This window comes from Paroedura picta, chromosome 6, assembly GCF_049243985.1.
Source record: "Paroedura picta isolate Pp20150507F chromosome 6, Ppicta_v3.0, whole genome shotgun sequence".
Classification (NCBI taxonomy): domain Eukaryota; kingdom Metazoa; phylum Chordata; class Lepidosauria; order Squamata; family Gekkonidae; genus Paroedura; species Paroedura picta.
The window spans coordinates 2454065-2473291 of NC_135374.1; the positions used below are offsets into that span (position 1 = coordinate 2454065).

General features: G+C 50.3%; 1 protein-coding gene across 2 annotated transcripts in view; it reads left to right on the top strand.

Moving 5' to 3' along the window:
- Positions 1–19227, top strand: part of LOC143839312 (cGMP-dependent 3',5'-cyclic phosphodiesterase-like) — a 273064-nt gene that overhangs the window by 250009 nt on the left and 3828 nt on the right. For both annotated transcript variants that reach the window (XM_077341146.1, XM_077341147.1), the window contains 10 exons: positions 2137–2207; positions 2386–2508; positions 3262–3349; positions 7501–7548; positions 10996–11070; positions 11831–11930; positions 12942–13054; positions 14419–14457; positions 15722–15828; positions 17693–19112. In XM_077341146.1, coding sequence (XP_077197261.1) covers positions 2137–2207; positions 2386–2508; positions 3262–3349; positions 7501–7548; positions 10996–11070; positions 11831–11930; positions 12942–13054; positions 14419–14457; positions 15722–15828; positions 17693–17924 — 996 coding nt within the window. In that variant the 3' untranslated portion in view covers positions 17925–19112. The remainder of the gene's footprint in view (positions 1–2136; positions 2208–2385; positions 2509–3261; positions 3350–7500; positions 7549–10995; positions 11071–11830; positions 11931–12941; positions 13055–14418; positions 14458–15721; positions 15829–17692; positions 19113–19227) is intronic.

Genomic DNA, 19227 nt, shown 5'->3' on the forward strand with positions numbered 1-19227 from the left:
ACTTTGTGTAGAAAGAAGAGTGTGTGTGTGAGAGAGAGATTCCTAACCGTTGCCTGTCTGTTCCGTTCAACTGCTGTTCTGGAGGCAAGCAGGAAGGAAATGTACGGAAAGTGTGCCCAAAGGAGCAGGGAGTCTCCAGCGAGCCAATCAGAAAGCTGGAGGGGAATGTTTGTAAAGTTCAACAAATTCTTAATGCTAAATATACGTCTCCTCCAATACGCCCCCCCCCCCTATTTTGCATACTCCAAGAGTAACAACACAACAGCCTCAGAAGAGCCAGGCTGGGTCAGACCAGCGGTTTCTTATCAGTTGATGACCCCGGAGGTCCCAATTCTATGATCCTATTATTCTGTTTTATAGCATTTTGATTAAAAACTTTGAAACAAAAAGAGAGAAACGTTCGGGGAAGGGGGGGCGTGACAGCAAAGGAAACATGTCAGTGAAACTTATGAGTTTCTCAATGACAAAGACGTATAAAATTTATCAGTTCAATACTTAATCGAAGATTGCAACAAGGCGACTTGCTCTAAAATGAGTCCAGCGTTATAATGAAAGCTTTTTTCTGTTATCTAAAAAAAAAAAAACAACCCCTCTCCTTAATGATCAACTCCAAATCTCAATTTCTGCCCCTTAATCCTCAAAGCCCCAAATCATCGATTCATCCCCCAGCCCCCTCTTTCATGCAAAAAGTCAATAAGGGGTTTCCAGTTAGCCATGAATTTCACTTGTGTCTTTTCTCCCATCAAAGAAGTGAGTTGAGCCGCCTCTGCCCACTCCAGCCTCTCCCACGGGCAGGCCTCTGCTGAGGGTGTTATCGGATGCCCCAGTTCTTCTGAGCATTTAACAGTCTCGCTGCTCTTATCATAGAGAAGAACAAAGTTCTGTGGATATTTTCAAGCTGTCTGACCCAAAGAAAAGCCTCTGGGTTCATTTGTAGATTAGCCTTTACGGTCTCCTGCATTAACTATTCTGCATTTCTATTCTTTAAAAATCGGCTTCATTATAAGCCCGCTCCGTATGATAAAATATCCCTTCATTCTGATCACTTTGTGAGCACTTATTCAAGGGATTTTTAGACGTTTCGACTAATTTCTCCGGAGGAATATACCAACAACCCATCATTCCACAGAAGAAGAGCTGAGTTTTTATACCCCCACTTTTCTCTACCCGAAGGAGTCTCCAAGCAGCTTACAATTGCATTCCCTTCCTCTCCCCACAACAGACACCCTGTGAGGGAGGGGAGGCTGAGAGAGCCCTGAGATTACCAAAGAAGAGTTGATTCTTATATGCCACTTTTCTGTATCCGAAGGAGTCTCAAAGCGGCTTCCAGTCGCCTTCCCTTTCCTCTCCCCACAACAGACACCCTGTGAGGGAGGTGGAGCTGAGAGAGCTCTGAGAGAACTGATGTGTGGGAACAGCGCTATCAGGGCTGTAACTAGCCCGAGGTCACCCAGCTGGCTGCATGTGGTGGAGGAGTGCAGAATCAAACCCTGCTCTCCAGATTAGAGTCTGCCGCTCTTCAACATTACACCAAACCGTCTCTCTTAGGTGTCCTGGCTCCTAGTCCACCATTCTAACCACTGTGCCATACCAGCTGTTCTCATAGCTGTGGACAGTCCCATCCTCCAGGGATTTTTCCGCTCCCCTCCACATCCTATGGCAATGAGCTCCATAGTTGGACACTTCACAGGGCCCTGACATTTCGAAGTGTTCCAGCCGTTTCATTTGCCTTATGCTGACAACGCTCCTGTAAGGTAGGCTAGTGATGTAACCTGCAGATGCAACTGTGGGAGGGTGTGCAGCTTGCTTTCCAAGCTTCTGACAGAGGCGGGATTGGAACGCAGGCCCTCCTGACTGCCGGTTTACCATCTCAGCTACTTAGGGGGTTCTCCGGTAAGATTTTAACAGTGTACCTATTGACCAGATTTTAACCTTTGCGACGGGACAGGATGGCGAAACGGTGGCTCTCCAGATGTCCGTGGACTACAAATACCATGAGCCCCCTGCAGGGGGCTCATGGTATTTGTAGTCCACGGACATCTGGAGAGCCACCGTTTTGCCACCCCTGGGCTACACAAATCCCTCCTTCCACATCTCTCCTCTGAGCTCTCTGCCTTCTCCCTTTCTTCCTCGCAGGCCATCTTGAGCATGCTGCAGGACATGAACTTCATCAACAACTACAAAATCGACCGCCATACGCTTGTCAGGTGGGACACTGGGCGATTCTCTTTCTTGCACTTGCTCTCCCTCCCTCCTTCCCTGCACTGCAGGGTTGGTTTGGACAGGCTGCTGTGGGGGCAAAGCACTCGCCCTGCCCCGTTCTTTGGGCAGGGGTAGCCAGGACCGTTCTCACCGAGGGCCCCTCTTCTCCCCCCACCCCTGCAGGTTCTGTTTGATGGTGAAGAAGGGCTACAGGGACCCCCCGTACCACAACTGGATGCACGCCTTTTCCGTCTCCCACTTCTGCTACCTGCTCTACAAGAACCTGGAGCTGCCCAATTACCTGGAGTAGGTGGACTGACTGGTTTGTTTGTGGCAACTTTGATCTCCTGCTGTTACTCGGGGTTCAAGGCGGCTTACGGTGATTGTCGAAAATGTTTCCCATTGAAAGCCAAAGATAAGAATGGGCAGCCCCAACTCTCTCCCTCCCTCCCTTGCCCCCTTAATAGATGCCTGACATTCATACCCCTTTGGAACTTCTAGCAAATAGGCAGCACGTCCTAAAGGCCTCCAAAGAAGGAAATATTCTTCCTAATATCTAGCTGGTACCATTCTACGTGTAATTTAAAGCCATTAATGCCGATCCTATTCTGCATTGGCGGGGGCTCATGGGAATTGTAGTTCACGAACACCTGGGGAGCCCCAGTTTGGCCACCCCTGATCTAAAGTTACATCCCACTTCCACGCTTCATAGCCAGGGCTGCCAACTGCCAGTTAGTGCCTGGAAATCTCCCCGAAGTATAACTGCTCTCCAGTTCCCCTGGAGGGCCTGACTGCTTTGGAGAGTGGACTGTGCTGCATTCTCTCCTGAGGCCCGTCCCTCCCATCTGCCGATCCCTCCTGCTGCAGGCTCCCTCCTCAGATGCCCAGGAATTACGCAACCTGACCTTGGCAACCCTAACAGCATCTCACAGTTCCCACCGTGCCCTGCCTGATCCCACCGCACACCCACCATGTGGCATTTTCCTTGGCACCTGTGGTCTCCCGACCTCCTTCCGAAGCACTTTCATGCTGGTGTTTGTGTCGTTTTTCTCCCCACAGAGACATCGAAATCTTTGCCTTGTTTATCTCCTGCATGTGTCACGACCTGGACCATCGGGGCACGAATAACTCCTTTCAGGTGGCTTCGGTACGGCCCGGACAAAGCTGAGGGAGGGAGGGAGGGAGGGAGGGAAGGTGTGGGCAGCTGCGAGGGTCCTGAGTGGGAAAGGGAGGGAGGGATTCTCTTCCTGCAGCATCCTTTGGTCCAGCATACCCTGAGGTGAGGCTACTGGCCCTCCAGCTCATGCACTTCCCCTGCCACCCGCCTGCATGCCCTTCCCCTTGTGCTTGCTTGATAGGCTCTGCCACCCGTGCTCCCACCTGCCCAGAATCACTGGGGGAAGGCAGGTGGTGCACTAGGATCAGAGGCAATTCTGGTTGTGGTTAAACCCTTTCCTGCATTCTCCCTGTCTTCGCTTGGAAGTTCCTGTTTCTTTGGGCTTTTCCCTCTTCCGTGTGTCTTTTCCTCCCTCTACTGGTTGCTCTGGTATTACGCCCGTTTTTGTCCTCCCTGCAGGCGTTTTTTAGCATTATTATTTTAAGAAAATATTAAAAATATATATATATTAAATGGAGACAGATTTGGGATTATATAGCAAATAATATTCCTTTCTGATATACATGGCATGGTATGTAGAACAAAGGTGGATGGATAGACGGATGGACGGATATTTATTTATTTATTTATTTATTTATTTATTTATTTAGATTTATATACCGCCCTCCCCGAAGGCTCAGGGCGGTTTACATTAAAACTAATCAACGATACATGAAACAGTCTTCGTTAAAACATACAGTAAATAATAACAGTGGTTGTAACCATATAACAGAATAATGTAACAGTATAACAGTATAATAAAATAATATAACGATGGAACGGTGCAATACCACAACAGGTCCAGAGCGCTCTGGTGGAGTTCTGGGAGGAAGGGGGGAAATGGGGGGAGGGGGGGAGCGGGGGCCCTTCATTCGCTGTTGGTGGTGCCTGGTCTCAACCAAATGCCTGGCGGAGGAGCTCCTTTTTGCAGGCCCTGCGGAACTGTTTAAGCTCCGTCAGGGCCCTGATCTCCTCCGGGAGCTCATTCCACCAGGTGGGGGCCAGTACAGAGAATGCTCTGGCCCTGGTTGAGACCAGGCGGACTTCTTTAGGGCCAGGGACCATTAGCCGGTTGGTGGCGGTGGAGCGCAGAGCTCTTTTGGGGGCATAGGCGGGGAGGCGGTCCCTCAGGTACACTGGGCCCTGACCGTGAATGGCCTTGAAGGTAATTACCAGAACCTTTAGTCTGATCCGGAATTCAACTGGCAACCACTGCAGTTGGTGGAGAATGGGCCGGATGTGGGACCTCCACGGTGTTGCTGTGAGGATCCTGGCCGCTGCGTTTTGGACCAGCTGTAGTTTCCGGGTCAAGGCTAAGGGCAGGCCTGCGTAGAGCGAGTTACAGAAGTCCAGTCTAGAGGTGACCGTCGCATGGATCACTGTGGCTAGGTGTTCCGGGGCCAGGTAGGGCGCTAGTAGTTTGGCTTGGCGGAGATGGTAAAATGCCAGCCGCGCTACCTTTGTGATCTGGGCTTCCATTGTAAGGGAAGTATCCAGAATCACGCCTAGGTTCCTGGCGGAGTGAGCCGTAGAGAGCTGTACTCCATCCAGGGCAGGCAGGCACGCTTCCTCGCATGGGCCCTTCCTACCCAGCCACAGGACCTCCGTCTTTGAAGGATTGAGCTTCAGACGACTCTGCTTCAGCCATCTCGTCACTGCTTCCAGGCAGCTGGCTAATGCTTCTGGGGGGGAGTCAGGGCGGCCATCCATCAGGAGGAAGAGCTGGGTGTCATCGGCATATTGATAGACGGACGGACTGATGGACGATGGATGGAGAGAGAGAGAGAGGGAGAGGGAGAGAGGGGGAGGGGGAGGGGGAGGGGGAGAGAGAGAGAGAGAGAGAGAAAGAGAGAGAGAATTTCTCCCCAACATCCTTCTCATCATAATCTTTACAACAGCCCTTACTTCAGACATGCTCTGCCCCATAAAGCCCAGGCCATCCCTACCCCACCAGATCTGAGGAGCAAAGCATGGCAAACCCTGGTTACGGTTTGCATGACAGACCCCCAAGGATTTGGGTGGGAGTTCCTCCTAGGAACACCAGGGGTCATGATGCGGAAGCAGGAAAGAAATGGCAAATCACCTCCCAACATCCCTTGCCTGGCTGCTGGTTAATTCTCGGCTCTCCTACCTACATGACACAAGCCGTACAATACACAAATGCGTGGTGTCAGACAGTTTATTTGTTTATTTTGTAGCTTCTGTGCCATCCTTCAGGACAGAGTCATCTCAGGCGATGCAAAACATACATACTGTACAAAATATTAATTCTCAAACCCAGCAGATAATCTGTTCTACATAATATATTTCTGGTAAGGCCTTGGAGGAGGAGTGTATCTCATGGCTTAAGTGCCACTCAGCATTTAACACCCACTCAGGGTGATAGTCCCGCCCCTGAGTGCCTCCTCCTCCAACCGGCTTGCCTGTTTTTCCAGCGACTATCCAATCGCATTCTGCCCCCCACCTCTGACCACCCCCTCCTCCTTCTACTTCCCTCTGAGGCTCGGAGGCTGCAGATCCCTGCCATGTGAGAGCTGCCCCTGCCAGTGAGTTCCCTAACAGCTGCCTGCACCCTTCCAGGTCCTGGGGGGAGGGAGGGGCCATCCACAGAGTTCTTCCTCCCCAACCTCCCAATCTAGCGCCCATTGTATTCCTGAATGCAACAGGCTTGGCCCCCAGTAAATATTCATGAAACACATTATTAAAACAACAGGAAATATAAAACCATTTACAAGCACTGGCCCCGTGGACAGGTGACAGAGGGGGAGGAGGAAGAGGCAAGAGAGGTCCAATCGGATGTTCCAGCTATTTCCACTGGCCTCGACCAAAGGCTTGGTGGAAGAGCTCCGTCTTGCAGGCCCTGCAGAACTTCTAAACATTTTAGCTCGTCTCTTTTACCGCTGTAGTGTTAGTTTCCATCCAAGCTACACAACTCCATATTACACAATTCATCACTTCTACATATTAACTAGAGCCTCTTGTGGTGCAGAGTGGTAATGCAGCAGACATGCAGTCTGAAAGCTCTGTCCATGAGGCTGGGAGTTCAATCCCAGCAGCCGGCTCAAGGCCGACTCAGCCTTCCATCCTTCCGAGGTCGGTAAAATGAGTACCCAGCTTGTTGGGGGGTAAATGGTAATGACTGGGGAAGGCACTGGCAAACCACCCCGTATTGAGTCTGCCATGAAAACACTGGAGGGCGTCACCCCAAGGGTCAGGCATGACCTGGTGCTTGCCCAGGGGATACCTTTACCTTTACCTTTTTTACATATTAACTACAACCCTTAAGGTATCAGAATCTAAAAAGAAATCTAATGCATACTCCCGGCAAGGTTTTTATGCAGGACATAAAGCAGGATAATACCACTAGAGGGAGCAAAACACATGCAGAATAGAATTAAAATCCCAAAGAAATAGGAACACACTGGCAAGGAGAACAAGAAAAGTCACCAGCTACACACACCAGTGATGTGCTGTTGGTGAGATGGAGCACGGGTGGTGAGGCCACCCCTCCGCCATCCCAGTGGCCCTTCTCTGAGCACGTTCCAACTTGTCAAGGTCCTTCTTGAACTGTGGCATCCAGAACTGGACACAGTCTTCCAAATGAGGTCTCACCAGGGTGGAATAGGCTGGTATTAGAACTTCCTTTGCTCTAGGTCGTGCTGGCAGGGCCTCATGGGAATTGTAGTCCATGGGCATTGGAGAGCCACAGTATGGCCACTCCTGCTCTAGTTTCTATGCTCCTAGCAATGCCATTGCCTGCCTCTGCATGGCGACCCTGGGCTTCCTTGGTGGCCTCCCATAATCTGAGATGAGGGCCTGGACCGTCCAACTCAGACACCCTCTGCCTGAAATCAAATCCTTCTCCGTTAACCTCAAGTTAGGAACGCCAGTCCTCAAGTGGGACCTGGGATCTCCTGGAATTATAGCTTGACTCCGGACTACAGAGATCATTCCCCTGGAGGAAATGGCTGCTTCCCTCCCCACCCTAAACCCCAAATACTCCTGGCCCCACCTCAAAATCTCCAGGTATTTCCCAACCCGCAGCAGGAAGCCCTACCCCTGGGGCCTCTCTTGTATGCAGTCTGAAATGAAAACTCACCTTCATCTTTGCCAACCTGACTTCCCGTCTTTCTTTCTTTCAGAAATCGGTCCTTGCTGCCTTATACAGCTCTGAAGGTTCTGTGATGGAGGTAAAAAGAAAAGACCCCCCAAACATTTTCTTTGCCCTTTGAAAGTTTCATTCCTGAGGAGTGAGAACGGGAGCCCGAGGGACAGATTATCGTGGAGGAGAAACAGGGGGAGGAAAACCCTGCAAGATACAAGGCCCCTTTTGGAGTGTGAGGGAGGAAGAAGGTCAGGAGTGGGAAAGGGCAGGGCACAGAAATCAGTTTACCTCTTCTATGTTAGTCTCCTTGAGCAATGGGTAGAGAGGTAAAATTCCCAGAAATGTTGAAGCCACAGGAGGAAAAGAACAAGGTTTTGTGGAGGAAAAGTGAAATATATACAGTACTGACTGTTCTATCAAACCCAAACTAGTTGTACTGCTTTAACAAGGCATCCTGTGTAACTTATATATAGCATATAAAATTGTAATCTTTGACATATTTGTGAGAGTCCACTCGATTGCTCCCAGGAAGCAGGCTTTGTTGAAGAAAATCTCTTTATTGGAGAAACAATGATGTGAGCATCTCTAGGTCCTTGCTAAGACTGACCCCTCTGGGAACTGTTACCCCTCACCAACCTTGGTCCCCTCTGCTCTCCCTGAGCACCCATTTGGACACAAAACTGTCCAGAGGCCCCCCTGGTGCACCAAAACCTGGTCTCCGTTGGCACCTTTGCTGTTCAAGGCCAGGAGCAGTGATTGTGTGTTCCCACAGTTCTCATAACCTCAAGGGACCAGAGAGCTGGACTCCCAGAGGCACTAAACAGGCTCCTTTCACACCTATAAATAACAAAAAGATCAAAAAGGGTTTTAGGCATATGTAAAAGTGACTGGCAAAAGCTGGGTACAGTAAAGAAAAACGGCAAAAGAAAAGAATGCCAATGTATATGTTATCCGTGCCTGAGTTTTCAACAAATTTGCCATTTGCTTTGTCCAAAACTCAATTACGGGGAAAGAAGCCAGCGAAATATACAGAACAATAAGCAAACCAGAGGACACGGGGACACCGAAATGGTGACCCAAAATTGCTCAATCCATTGCGGTGAGGAGACATTAGGAGCTTTTAATCTTCAAAACACAATTTCTTTAACAAGAAAGCTGATGATGGGATATTCTAGGTTGTGGACTAATACTTATCAGATTTTGGGATCCCTTGATAAGGCACTGTTTAGAGAAAAGCATTGGGGGTCATTAGAGAATACGTCTTATTAAAGAAATTGTGTTCTGAAGGCTGAAGATTATGCTGGAGTTCGCAGTTTTGTGTTACTCTTGGGGAGTCCCCGTGTCCTCTGGTTTGCTGTTCTGTATATTTCACTGGATCCCACCCTTCTTTCCCCGTAATTGAGTTTTGGGCAAAGCATATTGCAAATGTACCCAGTGCTGGAGAGAAAACAGCCAGCAATGCCCCCTATGCTATGTTATTAGCACATACAACTTAATTTTTGCTTTCTGGTTAGCGAGAGCTCAGCCCACCTGGGTGCCAGCCACAGTTACTGGTGAAATGTCAAGAACCAAAATGATGGGGCCTTGGCCAAGCTGCCCAGGACACCCACCACAGCCGGCCTTTCAAAATTGCCTCAGTGATCCCAAGATGTACGGCCTGGCAGCCCCAGACCCTCTTGCTTCCCCACCCCTACCCTTCAAGGGCAGAAACATCTGCGTTTGGGGAATTGAAAAGCCACCAGACTACCGTGCCTCGCACCTGATCCAGATTGGGCCTTCTGTCAATTTTTAAAGGAGGAGACGAGTTGGTTTTATTACCCTGCTTTTCTCTACCCAAAGGAGCCTCAAAGCGGCTTACATTCGCCTTCCCTTCCTCTCCCCACAACAGACACCCTGTGAGGTGGGTGAGGCTGAGAGAGCCCTCATATTACTGAAGAAGAGTTGGTTTTTATATGCCACTTTTCTCTACCCAAAGGAGCCTCAAAGCGGCTTCCAATTGCCTTCCCCTTCCTCTCCCCACAACAGATACCCTGTGAGGGAGGGGAGGCTGAGAGAGCCCTGAGATTACTGAAGAAGAAGAAGAGTTGGTTCTTAGATGCCACTTTTCTCTACCTGAAGGAGTCTCAAAGCGGCTTCTGTGAGGGAGGGGAGGCTGAGAGAGCCCTGAGATTACTGAAGAAGAAGAAGAGTTGGTTCTTAGATGCCACTTTTCTCTACCCGAAGGAGGCTCAAAGCGGCTTACATTTGCCTTCCTTTCCTCTCCCCACAACAGACACCCTGTGAGGGAGGGGAGGCTGAGAGAGCCCTGAGATTACTGAAGAAGAAGAAGAGTTGGTTCTTAGATGCCGCTTTTCCCTACCCAAAGGAGGCTCAAAGCGGCTTACATTTGCCTTCCTTTCCTCTCCCCACAACAGACACCCTGTGAGGGAGGGGAGGCTGAGAGAGCCCTGAGATTACTGAAGAAGAAGAAGAGTTGGTTCTTAGATGCAGCTTTTCTCTACCTGAAGGAATCTCAAAGCGGCTTACAATTGCCTTCCCTTCCGCTCCCCACAACAGACACCCTGTGAGGTGGGTGAGGCTGAGACAGCTCTGATACTACTGAAGAAGAGTTGGTCCTTATATGTCGCTTTTCTCTACCCGAAGAAGTCTCAAAGCGGCTTCCAATTGCCTTCCCCTTCCTCTCCCCACAACAGATACCCTGTGAGGGAGGGGAGGCTGAGAGAGCCCTGAGATTACTGAAGAAGAAGAAGAGTTGGTTCTTAGATGCCACTTTTCTCTACCTGAAGGAGTCTCAAAGCGGCTTCTGTGAGGGAGGGGAGGCTGAGAGAGCCCTGAGATTACTGAAGAAGAAGAAGAGTTGGTTCTTAGATGCCACTTTTCTCTACCCGAAGGAGGCTCAAAGCGGCTTACATTTGCCTTCCTTTCCTCTCCCCACAACAGACACCCTGTGAGGGAGGGGAGGCTGAGAGAGCCCTGAGATTACTGAAGAAGAAGAAGAGTTGGTTCTTAGATGCCGCTTTTCCCTACCCAAAGGAGCCTCAAAGCGGCTTACGTTTGCCTTCCTTTCCTCTCCCCACAACAGACACCCTGTGAGTTAGGTGGTGCTGAGTGAGCCCTGAGATTACTGCTCTTTGAGAACAGCACTATCAGGGCTGTGACTAGCCCAAGGTCACCCAGATGGCTGCATGTGGGAGTGGAGCAGGGAAAAAAACCTGACTCAAAAGATTAGAAGACGCTGCTCTTAACCGCGACACCACAGCTGCTTCTGAAATAGGGTGGGTCATCCCAGGAGTGAGCTGGCTTCCCTCAGGCAGACCACTGTGTCTCATGGCTTCTTCTCCCTCTCCTTAAAATCAGAGTCCAGTCGGGCACCTTTAAGACCAACAAAGATTTATTCAAGGCATGAGCTTTTGAGTGCAAGCCCTCTTCCTCAGACTATGAACTGGCCTTCATGACAGGGGGAATATAAAGTTAATTCTGTTAAATTCGTAAGCTGTGTCTCAGCATCCCTCTCCTTCTTTCCCTCCTGCAGAGACATCATTTTGCTCAGGCCATCGCGATCTTGAACACCCACGGCTGCAACATCTTCGATCACTTCTCCCGGAAGGTGAGTCAGAAGGGATCCGCCCAGCCGCTGGCCACAGTGCCCAGGCGGGAAAATACAGGCGTGCTCGCAAATGTTCTTGCACCAAGGATCTCTGGAGAACTAAGGATCCTTGGGAATGGGCTTGGCTCAGTGCCGGAGCGTCTGCTTGGTGTGCAGAAGTTCCCCGGTTCAATCCCCAGCATCCCCAGTGAAAAGCACCAGGCAGGAGGGGATGGAAAAGACCTCCACCTGAGACCCTGTCGAGCTGTAGAGAGGGGTCAGTAGAAGATCCTCTGCTTGGCACGCAAAAGGTCCAGGTTCAATTCTCAGAATCTCTAGCAAAAAGGACCAGGAGATGCTAAGAACCTCTAGCAGGGTGCACAACACTGACCTTGATGCTTCTGAATCAGTATAAGGAAGTCTTTGTGTGTGCCGGACATTCCCCCACCCAAAAATTGCTGGTGGTCTTCCACCACCTGCTGTATGTGGGATTTGCTCCATTATCCCGTTCCCAGCTTATTTAAAAGTCACGAGGTTGGTGGTTCCTTCAGATAAAAATACAGCATACCTGTCTCACGTGAGTAGTTCTGTAAACGCATTATTTGATGTGGCAGGCCACACATTGGCTGAGCTTTAGTGTCCATGCGCAAGCACTGATGCACCTGTGCATTAGAGACAGGGTAGCTGCTCGGAAGGGGCTGTGTGGCCTTTCTGCAAGCCTCTCCCCTTGGGCTGTTTTCTCACTGAAAGATAATACCGCAAACTCTCTTTGGCCCTACAGGACTACCAAAGGATGCTGGATTTGATGCGGGACATTATTCTGGCTACCGATCTGGCTCACCACTTGAGAATCTTCAAAGACCTCCAGAAAATGGCAGAAGGTACGATCTCTTGGCCCACCTCCTTGGCACCACTTGCTCTCTGGGGGCTGATGCCTGGGGAAGGGCAGTATACTTGAGGGACCTTTAAGAATGTTAAAGTTTAATTTTGAAAAAACAACAACAGATCTATTTCTGTTGAATTTTTTGGAAAGCAGGGTCCATAAGGATCTTAGAGTGCTTATGTACGCGACTTCTGCAGCTAGAATTGTTTTCGCTTCTAAATGGAGGAGCCCGGATATCCCCCTGACCGAAGGGTGGTTAAGGAAATTGTTGGACTGTGCTGAAGCTGCCACATTGTCTGCTGTTTACAAAACCCCAAATCTCGGAAAATATGTTAAGCAATGGGCATTGCTTTGGAACTATATGGAAAATAAACCATCGAGACCTTGCGAAGATCTGTAGAACTGAATATAGTAGCACCTGGTTTTAAGCATAATGTTATGCTTTATTCTAGGCTTTATTCTAGGCTAAATCTAGGCCTTATTATTATTCACTGGCAGTCTTCAAGCAAAGGTTGGATACACACTTTTCTTGGATGCTTTAGGATGCTTTGGGCTGATCCTGCGTTGAGCAGGGGGTTGGACTAGATGGCCTCTATGGCCCCTTCCAACTCTGATTCTGTGATTCTGTATTTCTAGTTCAGCAGTGGAATAGGCTGCCTAAGGAGGTGGTGAGCGCCCCCTCACTGGCAGTCTTCAAGCAAAGGTTGGATACACACTTTTCTTGGATGCTTTAGGATGCTTAGGGCTGATCCTGCGTTGAGCAGGGGGTTGGACTAGATGGCCTGTATGGCCCCTTCCAACTCTAGGATTCTATGATTCTATTTGTTAGGGTTAGGAGAGAAGTCTTGAATATATAGTTGTCTTTATTTCTGTTTCGTTTTACGTTAATGAATTGATGTATTAGTAATGGGTGTATATATATTTGATATCACAACAAAATATTTGAATTTCCCCCCAAAAAAACCCCAACCCCACCCTGTGAACTGCCGCCTGTCTCTCTTCCCTGCAGTCAGCTACGACCCCAAAAACAAGAACCACCACAGCCTCCTGCTGTGCCTTCTCATGACCTCCTGTGACCTCTCGGACCAGACGAAAGGCTGGAAGACCACCCGCAAGATTGCTGTGAGTAGGGCAGGACCCGTCCTGTCCCGTCCCCCGTCCCCCCCGCTTAGATCGTTTTTCCCAGTGAGTCCAGAGAGGATCCCTTTGGGCCCATCCGTCCTTCTGTTGGGGGGGACATAAATGGGCAGGTTTTTCTGGGATGTCCACTATGTTGGGTCCCTAACTGGAAGGCACACTTGATCAGTGGTCCTCAAACTTTCTAATGCTGCGACCATCTAATCCAGTTCCTCCTGCTGGGGTGACCCCCAACCATAAAATTACACAAGTGTTCTTTCACAGAAATTGAACCAAAATGGACCCATGGTGTGAAGATCCATTGTTCTTGATTGGATATAAATTGGTTTTTTTCCGGGATTTCTCAGTTCAGTTCCGCCTCTTGTCCCACCATGCCCATCCTGCTCTTTTCCGCTGCTCCAGACAGACAAACGCTCTATCTCAATCTATCCCGCAAGGCTGTTGTGTATCTGGCACACACACACACCCCCGGCCAAGCTGCTTGCCCTGCCGCGACCCCTGTGAAAAGTTTGACCCCCCCCCAAAAAAAAGGGGTCCCGACCCACAGGTTGAGAACCACTGCACTAGATCATGGGTCCCCAGTGGGTGTCATGGCGCCCACGGACAACTTTCTTGGCACCCACCAAATGTTTTAAAAAGTGGGCAGGACCAGGTGATGTTTTTGCCCAGCAAGGCTCCCTATTGGCCAATGGAATTTTGACTGGCTCTGCAGATTTCTTTAAAGCCAGCTTGGTGAAGTGGTTAAGAGCAGAGGCTTCTGATCTGGTGAGCCGATTTCGACTCCCTGCTCCTCCTCCACGTGCTGGGCGACTTTGTGCCAGTCTCAGTCCTGTTAGAGCTGTTCTCACAGAGCAGTTCTCTCAGAGCTCTCTCAGCCCCACCTACCTCCCAGAGCGTCTGTTGTGGAAGGAGGAAGGGAAGGCGATGGCATGGAGCTTTGGGAAGTGAAAAGCGGGGTATAAAACCCACTCTTCTTCTGTAATATCGAACCAACCTTTTGAGGGAACAAGGCACCAGCAGAATGTGGGAGGGGGGGAGGGACACAAAACAACAGAGACCTACAAGGGGAGGGGAATAGCTTCAGGAGGTCACTGCTTTGGTCGGAAGCAACAGAACAGCATTTGAGCCCACTGGCACCCTTATTCAAGGTATAAGCCGTCATTGGTATAAGGCCAACTTTGTTGGGAGGAAAATGAGGATGTGGGAAAGCCATCAGGTTCCTAATTGGGAAGGGGAGGACACAGCTCTGGGGCTTGACCCCGCAGCCAAGAGCACCGGCCAGACACCCCACAGCTTGCAGCAGAGCCGCTTCCCTGACGTTTGCATAACCAGCCTCTTTTGCCTTCCAGGAATTGATCTACAAGGAATTCTTCTCCCAAGGAGATCTGGTACGTAAGGAAACTCCCCTGTAATGGTGAGGAAGCTGCCGGGCCTGGCCAGAGCACAGGCAAGCCAAGCGATTGTCCAGGGCCACAGCAGCAATAGGCTGCGGAAACTGCGTGCAATCCGACAGGTTCACGCCGGGATCCTGTGCAAGGGTGCAGGTTGCCCTCAAGGAGCTGGTTGCCCTTTGCTGAACAGGGCTGGACCGTGAACCGATATGCCGGTTCATGAACCAAACCAATTTGCATTGTTTGTGGGGCATTTAAACCCCTGTTTTTTGCTGTTGGCAAAAAGCAGTGGGGAGCAGAAAGCAGGGGCTGAAAGAGCTCCAATCCACCCCCCGCCACACAGCTGCTTTTCCTGAAGAGCAAAAAATGGGATGTCATAGATCTGGACTATTTCAAGCCATTTTCTGCTCTTCACGAACTGCCACGAACAGCATCAGAGTTCGTGGACATTTGCACCAACTCTTCCGTTCGCAAAAACTACAAGCCAAACAAAACAAAATTTGCATTGAACTTTAAATTGTAAGCTGGTTCATGCTCATCTTTATTTTATTAATTTATTTTTTTTTAGAATATTTTATTTATAATATTTAAATTAATTAATTTAAATTTAATATAAATTTTATTTTTTTTTTTTTTTAAATAAAATTTTAATATTTTTTAAATAATTTTTTAATTTAATTTTTTTATTTTTTTTTTTTTTTTTTTTTTTAATTTTTTTTTTTATAATTTTTTTATTTTTTTTAAATTATATAATTTTGAGTTCCAGTCTTGCTAAGTAGCATTGAAGAGACTTTCAGAGGGAAGCCCAGGCTGTCCTGCTGTGAAGAGTTTAGATTCTAACCCAGCAGACCAACATGCTTTTCTGGGAATGAACTTTTGGGAGTCAAAGCTCCCTTTGTCAGATATGAGCAGGAGCGGAGATCCGTGAGTCTTTATATCCCAGGCAGAAGGTGGGAGGGCTGTTCCCCTGAAAAGAGCACTTTTTATTCAGCACAATTAGAGCAAGGGAGAAGTGCTGAAGGGCAGAAACCTAGAATCTGCAGTGAGATCAGAATCCTACACCCATCTGGAACCCTCGTTCCCAATAGCAAGAAGTACCCAAGATCTGTTTTCTGTTTTAAAATTCCAAGGAAATCTTGTGACGCTCTCTTTTGCCAGGAGTATCTCGCTGGCTCAGCTTGGGTTAGGAAAGGTGCGATTTCTGGGGATGGGGACGTGTGTGAGGTGGATGTGGGTGACTCAAGTGCTCCAATCTCTGCAGGAAAAAGCCATGGGCAACCGGCCAATGGAGATGATGGACCGGGAGAAGGCCTACATCCCGGAGCTGCAGATCAGCTTCATGGAGCATATTGCCATGCCTATCTACAAGTAAGAACAGTGGCATTTTCTAGATCTGGTTCTTTGAGGGGAGGGTGGCTCAGTGGTAGAGCTTCTGCTTGGCGTGCAGGAGATCGCAGGTTCAGTCCTCGGAACCTCCAGTTGAAAAATAGAGATCGTAGACTAGAATACTCTAGACCAGAGGTAGTCAACCTGTGGTCCTCCAGATGTTCATGGACTACAATTCCCATGAGCCCCTGCCAGCAAATGCTGGCAGGGGCTCATGGGAATTGTAGTCCATGAACATCTGGAGGACCACAGGTTGACTACCCCTGCCCTAGACTGCTTGGGACCTTGGGGAGCTGCTGCCAGCCTGAGTAGGTGATTCTAACCTTGATGGACCAAGGATCTGATTCAGGAGAAGGCATGTTTGATATGGCCAGCCACGAGTTATTGGCCCACAGCCTTGCCAGGGCTAGGATTTAGAGAACAGCCCTTCAATGGCTGTGCTTCCTTTTCTGAAACAGGACACAGAGGGTGGCTGTGGGGGAGGTTTTATCACACCCCTATCGGCTCCCTTGTAAGGTCCCACAGGGGACTCTCCCCCACAGTATTTAACATCTTTATAGACCCTCTAGGACAGCTGGTCCAAATTTATGGGCTGGGTTGTCATCAATATGCAGATGACACCCAGCTCTGTCTCCTCATGGACGACCACCCAGACTCTCCCCTTCCCGGATGGATTCGCCAGATGCTTGAAAGCCATTGCTAGATGGTTAGGGCAGAGTTGCTTAAAACTCAGCCTCTCCAAAATGGGGGTCCTGTGCCTGAGCAGAAAAGGGGCAGGACAAGAAGCGCGTTTACCCACTTTGGTTGGAGTGCAGCTTAACATCGCGTCCTCTGCAAGGAATTCATGGGTGATTCTGGATGGCTCCCTTTCTGTGGAGGCCCAGGTCACAGGGGTACCCTGCATGACGTTTCACCATCTTCACCAGGCGAGGCTACTAGCTCCCTACCTGCCTCTGAACTATCTGGACACAGTGGCTCATGTGACGGCCACCTCTAGACTGGACTTCTGTAACTCACTGTACGCTGGCCTACCCTTGTCCTTGACCCAGAAACTCCAACTGGTGCAGAATGCAACTGCTAGGGTCTTCACAGGAACATTGTGGAGGGCCCATATCCAGCCTGTGCTGACGCAGCTGCATTAGTTGCCGGTTGCGTCCCGGATCAGGTTCCTGGTCTTGGTTTTGACCTTCAAGCCATTCGCAGCTTGGGCCTGCCTATCTGAGGGACCCCCTTATCCCCTTACGATGCTCTCTGAAGGGCACTTGGCTAGTCTGTTCAAGGTCCCTGGCCCTGGAGAAATATACCTGGCCCCAACCTGGTGGAATGAGCTCCTGGGAGAGCTGAGGACCCTGACGGAGCTCTTTCACCAGATCATTCGTTGAGGCCAGGATTAAGATCTACGGGTCCCCCTCAGGCTATGCTTGTACCCTCGAACGAACCCCCCTTGGTGGTTGGCTGTAAGGGGGGAAAGGATTTTAGCCAACTTATGGGGTAAGGGTATTAATGGGTTCTTATCTGATGTAACCCACCTTGAGTCTCTTGAGAGAGGCAGGCAAAAAATACAGTTAATTAATCATTAAAAATTAATAAATTGGGGAGGGGGGTGTGCTTGGCATGCCAAAGGTCCCAGGTTCAATCCCCGGCATCTGTGCTTTAAAAGTTCAGGCAGTAGACCTCTGCTTGAAACCCCAGTGGGCGGCTGCCGGTCCGAGCGGACAATGCCGACCAATGGTCTGACTCAGAGAAAGGCCGCTTTGCCCGTGTTCACGTCCGGCCCTCCCCCTGTCCGGCTCTGAGCTGCAGTTCCCTCCCGTGGACCTCCCCCCTCTCGCCTCTTGCCTCCTAGGCTGCTCCAGGACCTGTTCCCCAAGTCGTCCGAACTCTACGAGCGGGTGGCCAGCAACAGGGAGCGCTGGACCAAAGTCTCCCACAAGTTCACCATCCGGGGCCTGCCCAGCAACAACTCCCTGGACTTTCTGGACGAGGAGTACGACCTCCAGACCATGGCGGAGGAGGGGGCCAAGTTGAACGGGTGCCTGGACTGCGACGAGGGCCACTTGGGGGACGTGATGGAATGACGCCCGCCGCCCCCCCCACCCTCCCACCCGCACGCTCTGGGCACGGACTCGGACACACACAAGTGCAACTTTGTAACCTTCCCCCCCCCCATCCCGGGGGAAAGGACAGGGCTGGTTTTGGAAACCGACAAACGCAAAGGGGTTCTTATTTATACTACGAGTTCCATCCGCTGCAAGCATTTCCCCCCCCCTCTGCCCTGCCCTCCCGCCCCATCCTCTGCCACTCTGCCCCCCAAGTCCACGGACCAGCCTCTCCCATCGGCACTAAGACTCCGCCCGCTTGCTGATTGTTTTTAGCTTCCTTGTGCTGTTGGGTTCCGACGAATGCGCAGCGCCGTCCTCCTTTCCGCACATGCTAGGACGTCTGCCACAGGTGTGTCTGGTCCAAGCAGGTTAGATTTTGTCGCGGCCAGCCAAGGTAGGCGCAGAGGGTGTCCTTCCGCCTACGGCTTAGAAGCGACTTCCGCTCCATGTTTCAGACCAGGAGGGCACTTGGACAAATTCGTCCGCGGGACTGCAAGACGCCGTTGTATCCCGTAGAGTGGGGTGAGAGGGGAGCGGGGTGAAAGAACGGGTGGGGCAGGATTTCTTTTCTGGGGGCGGCTCTAGAAGAAGAGACTGTGTGAGGTTTTGTCCCCGCAAACTCAGACCCAGGAGAGACGTCGCCGCAGGAGTTGGCTCTCTCCCCCATTTTGGCACACGGAGTTCTCTAGCATGGATGGTTTATCTTTCTTCTCCTCCTCCCTGCATATGAAACGCCCGTTTCCTGACAGAGGCAGGGGGGTGGGTGCGTTGCGCTCTCCGTGCAAATGGGATCTGGACTGGAGTCATGTCTTTATTATAATTTTGAATGCGAAGTGCCCGAGCAAGCAAGGAGTAGCGGAGAGACTCGTTTCCCCCATCCCAGAGACGATCCAGAGTCCCTCCGGATTAATTTCCCGTCGTCTTGATATCCTTAGGCGCATTCTAGGCTCCAGACGAGGGGCAGTTCGGGAGCTTAGCCCCAGTCTTCCTGGATGTTGGGCGAAGGAGAGGAGGGGAGAGATTCACATACCGTTTCCCACTGGACATCGGATCCGATCCGAAGTGGAGTCGGAGCCTGAACTCGACCTGCGTACATTTTAGGGTTTCCCATAGCTCTAGTTCTAATATAAGTCAAGTCGATCTAAGCCATAGCTTACGGCAGGGGTAGTCAACCTGTGGTCCTCCAGAGGTCCATGGACTACAATTCCCATGAGCCCCTGCCAGCGACCGCTGGCAGGGGCTCATGGGAATTGTAGTCCATGGACCTCTGGAGGACCAC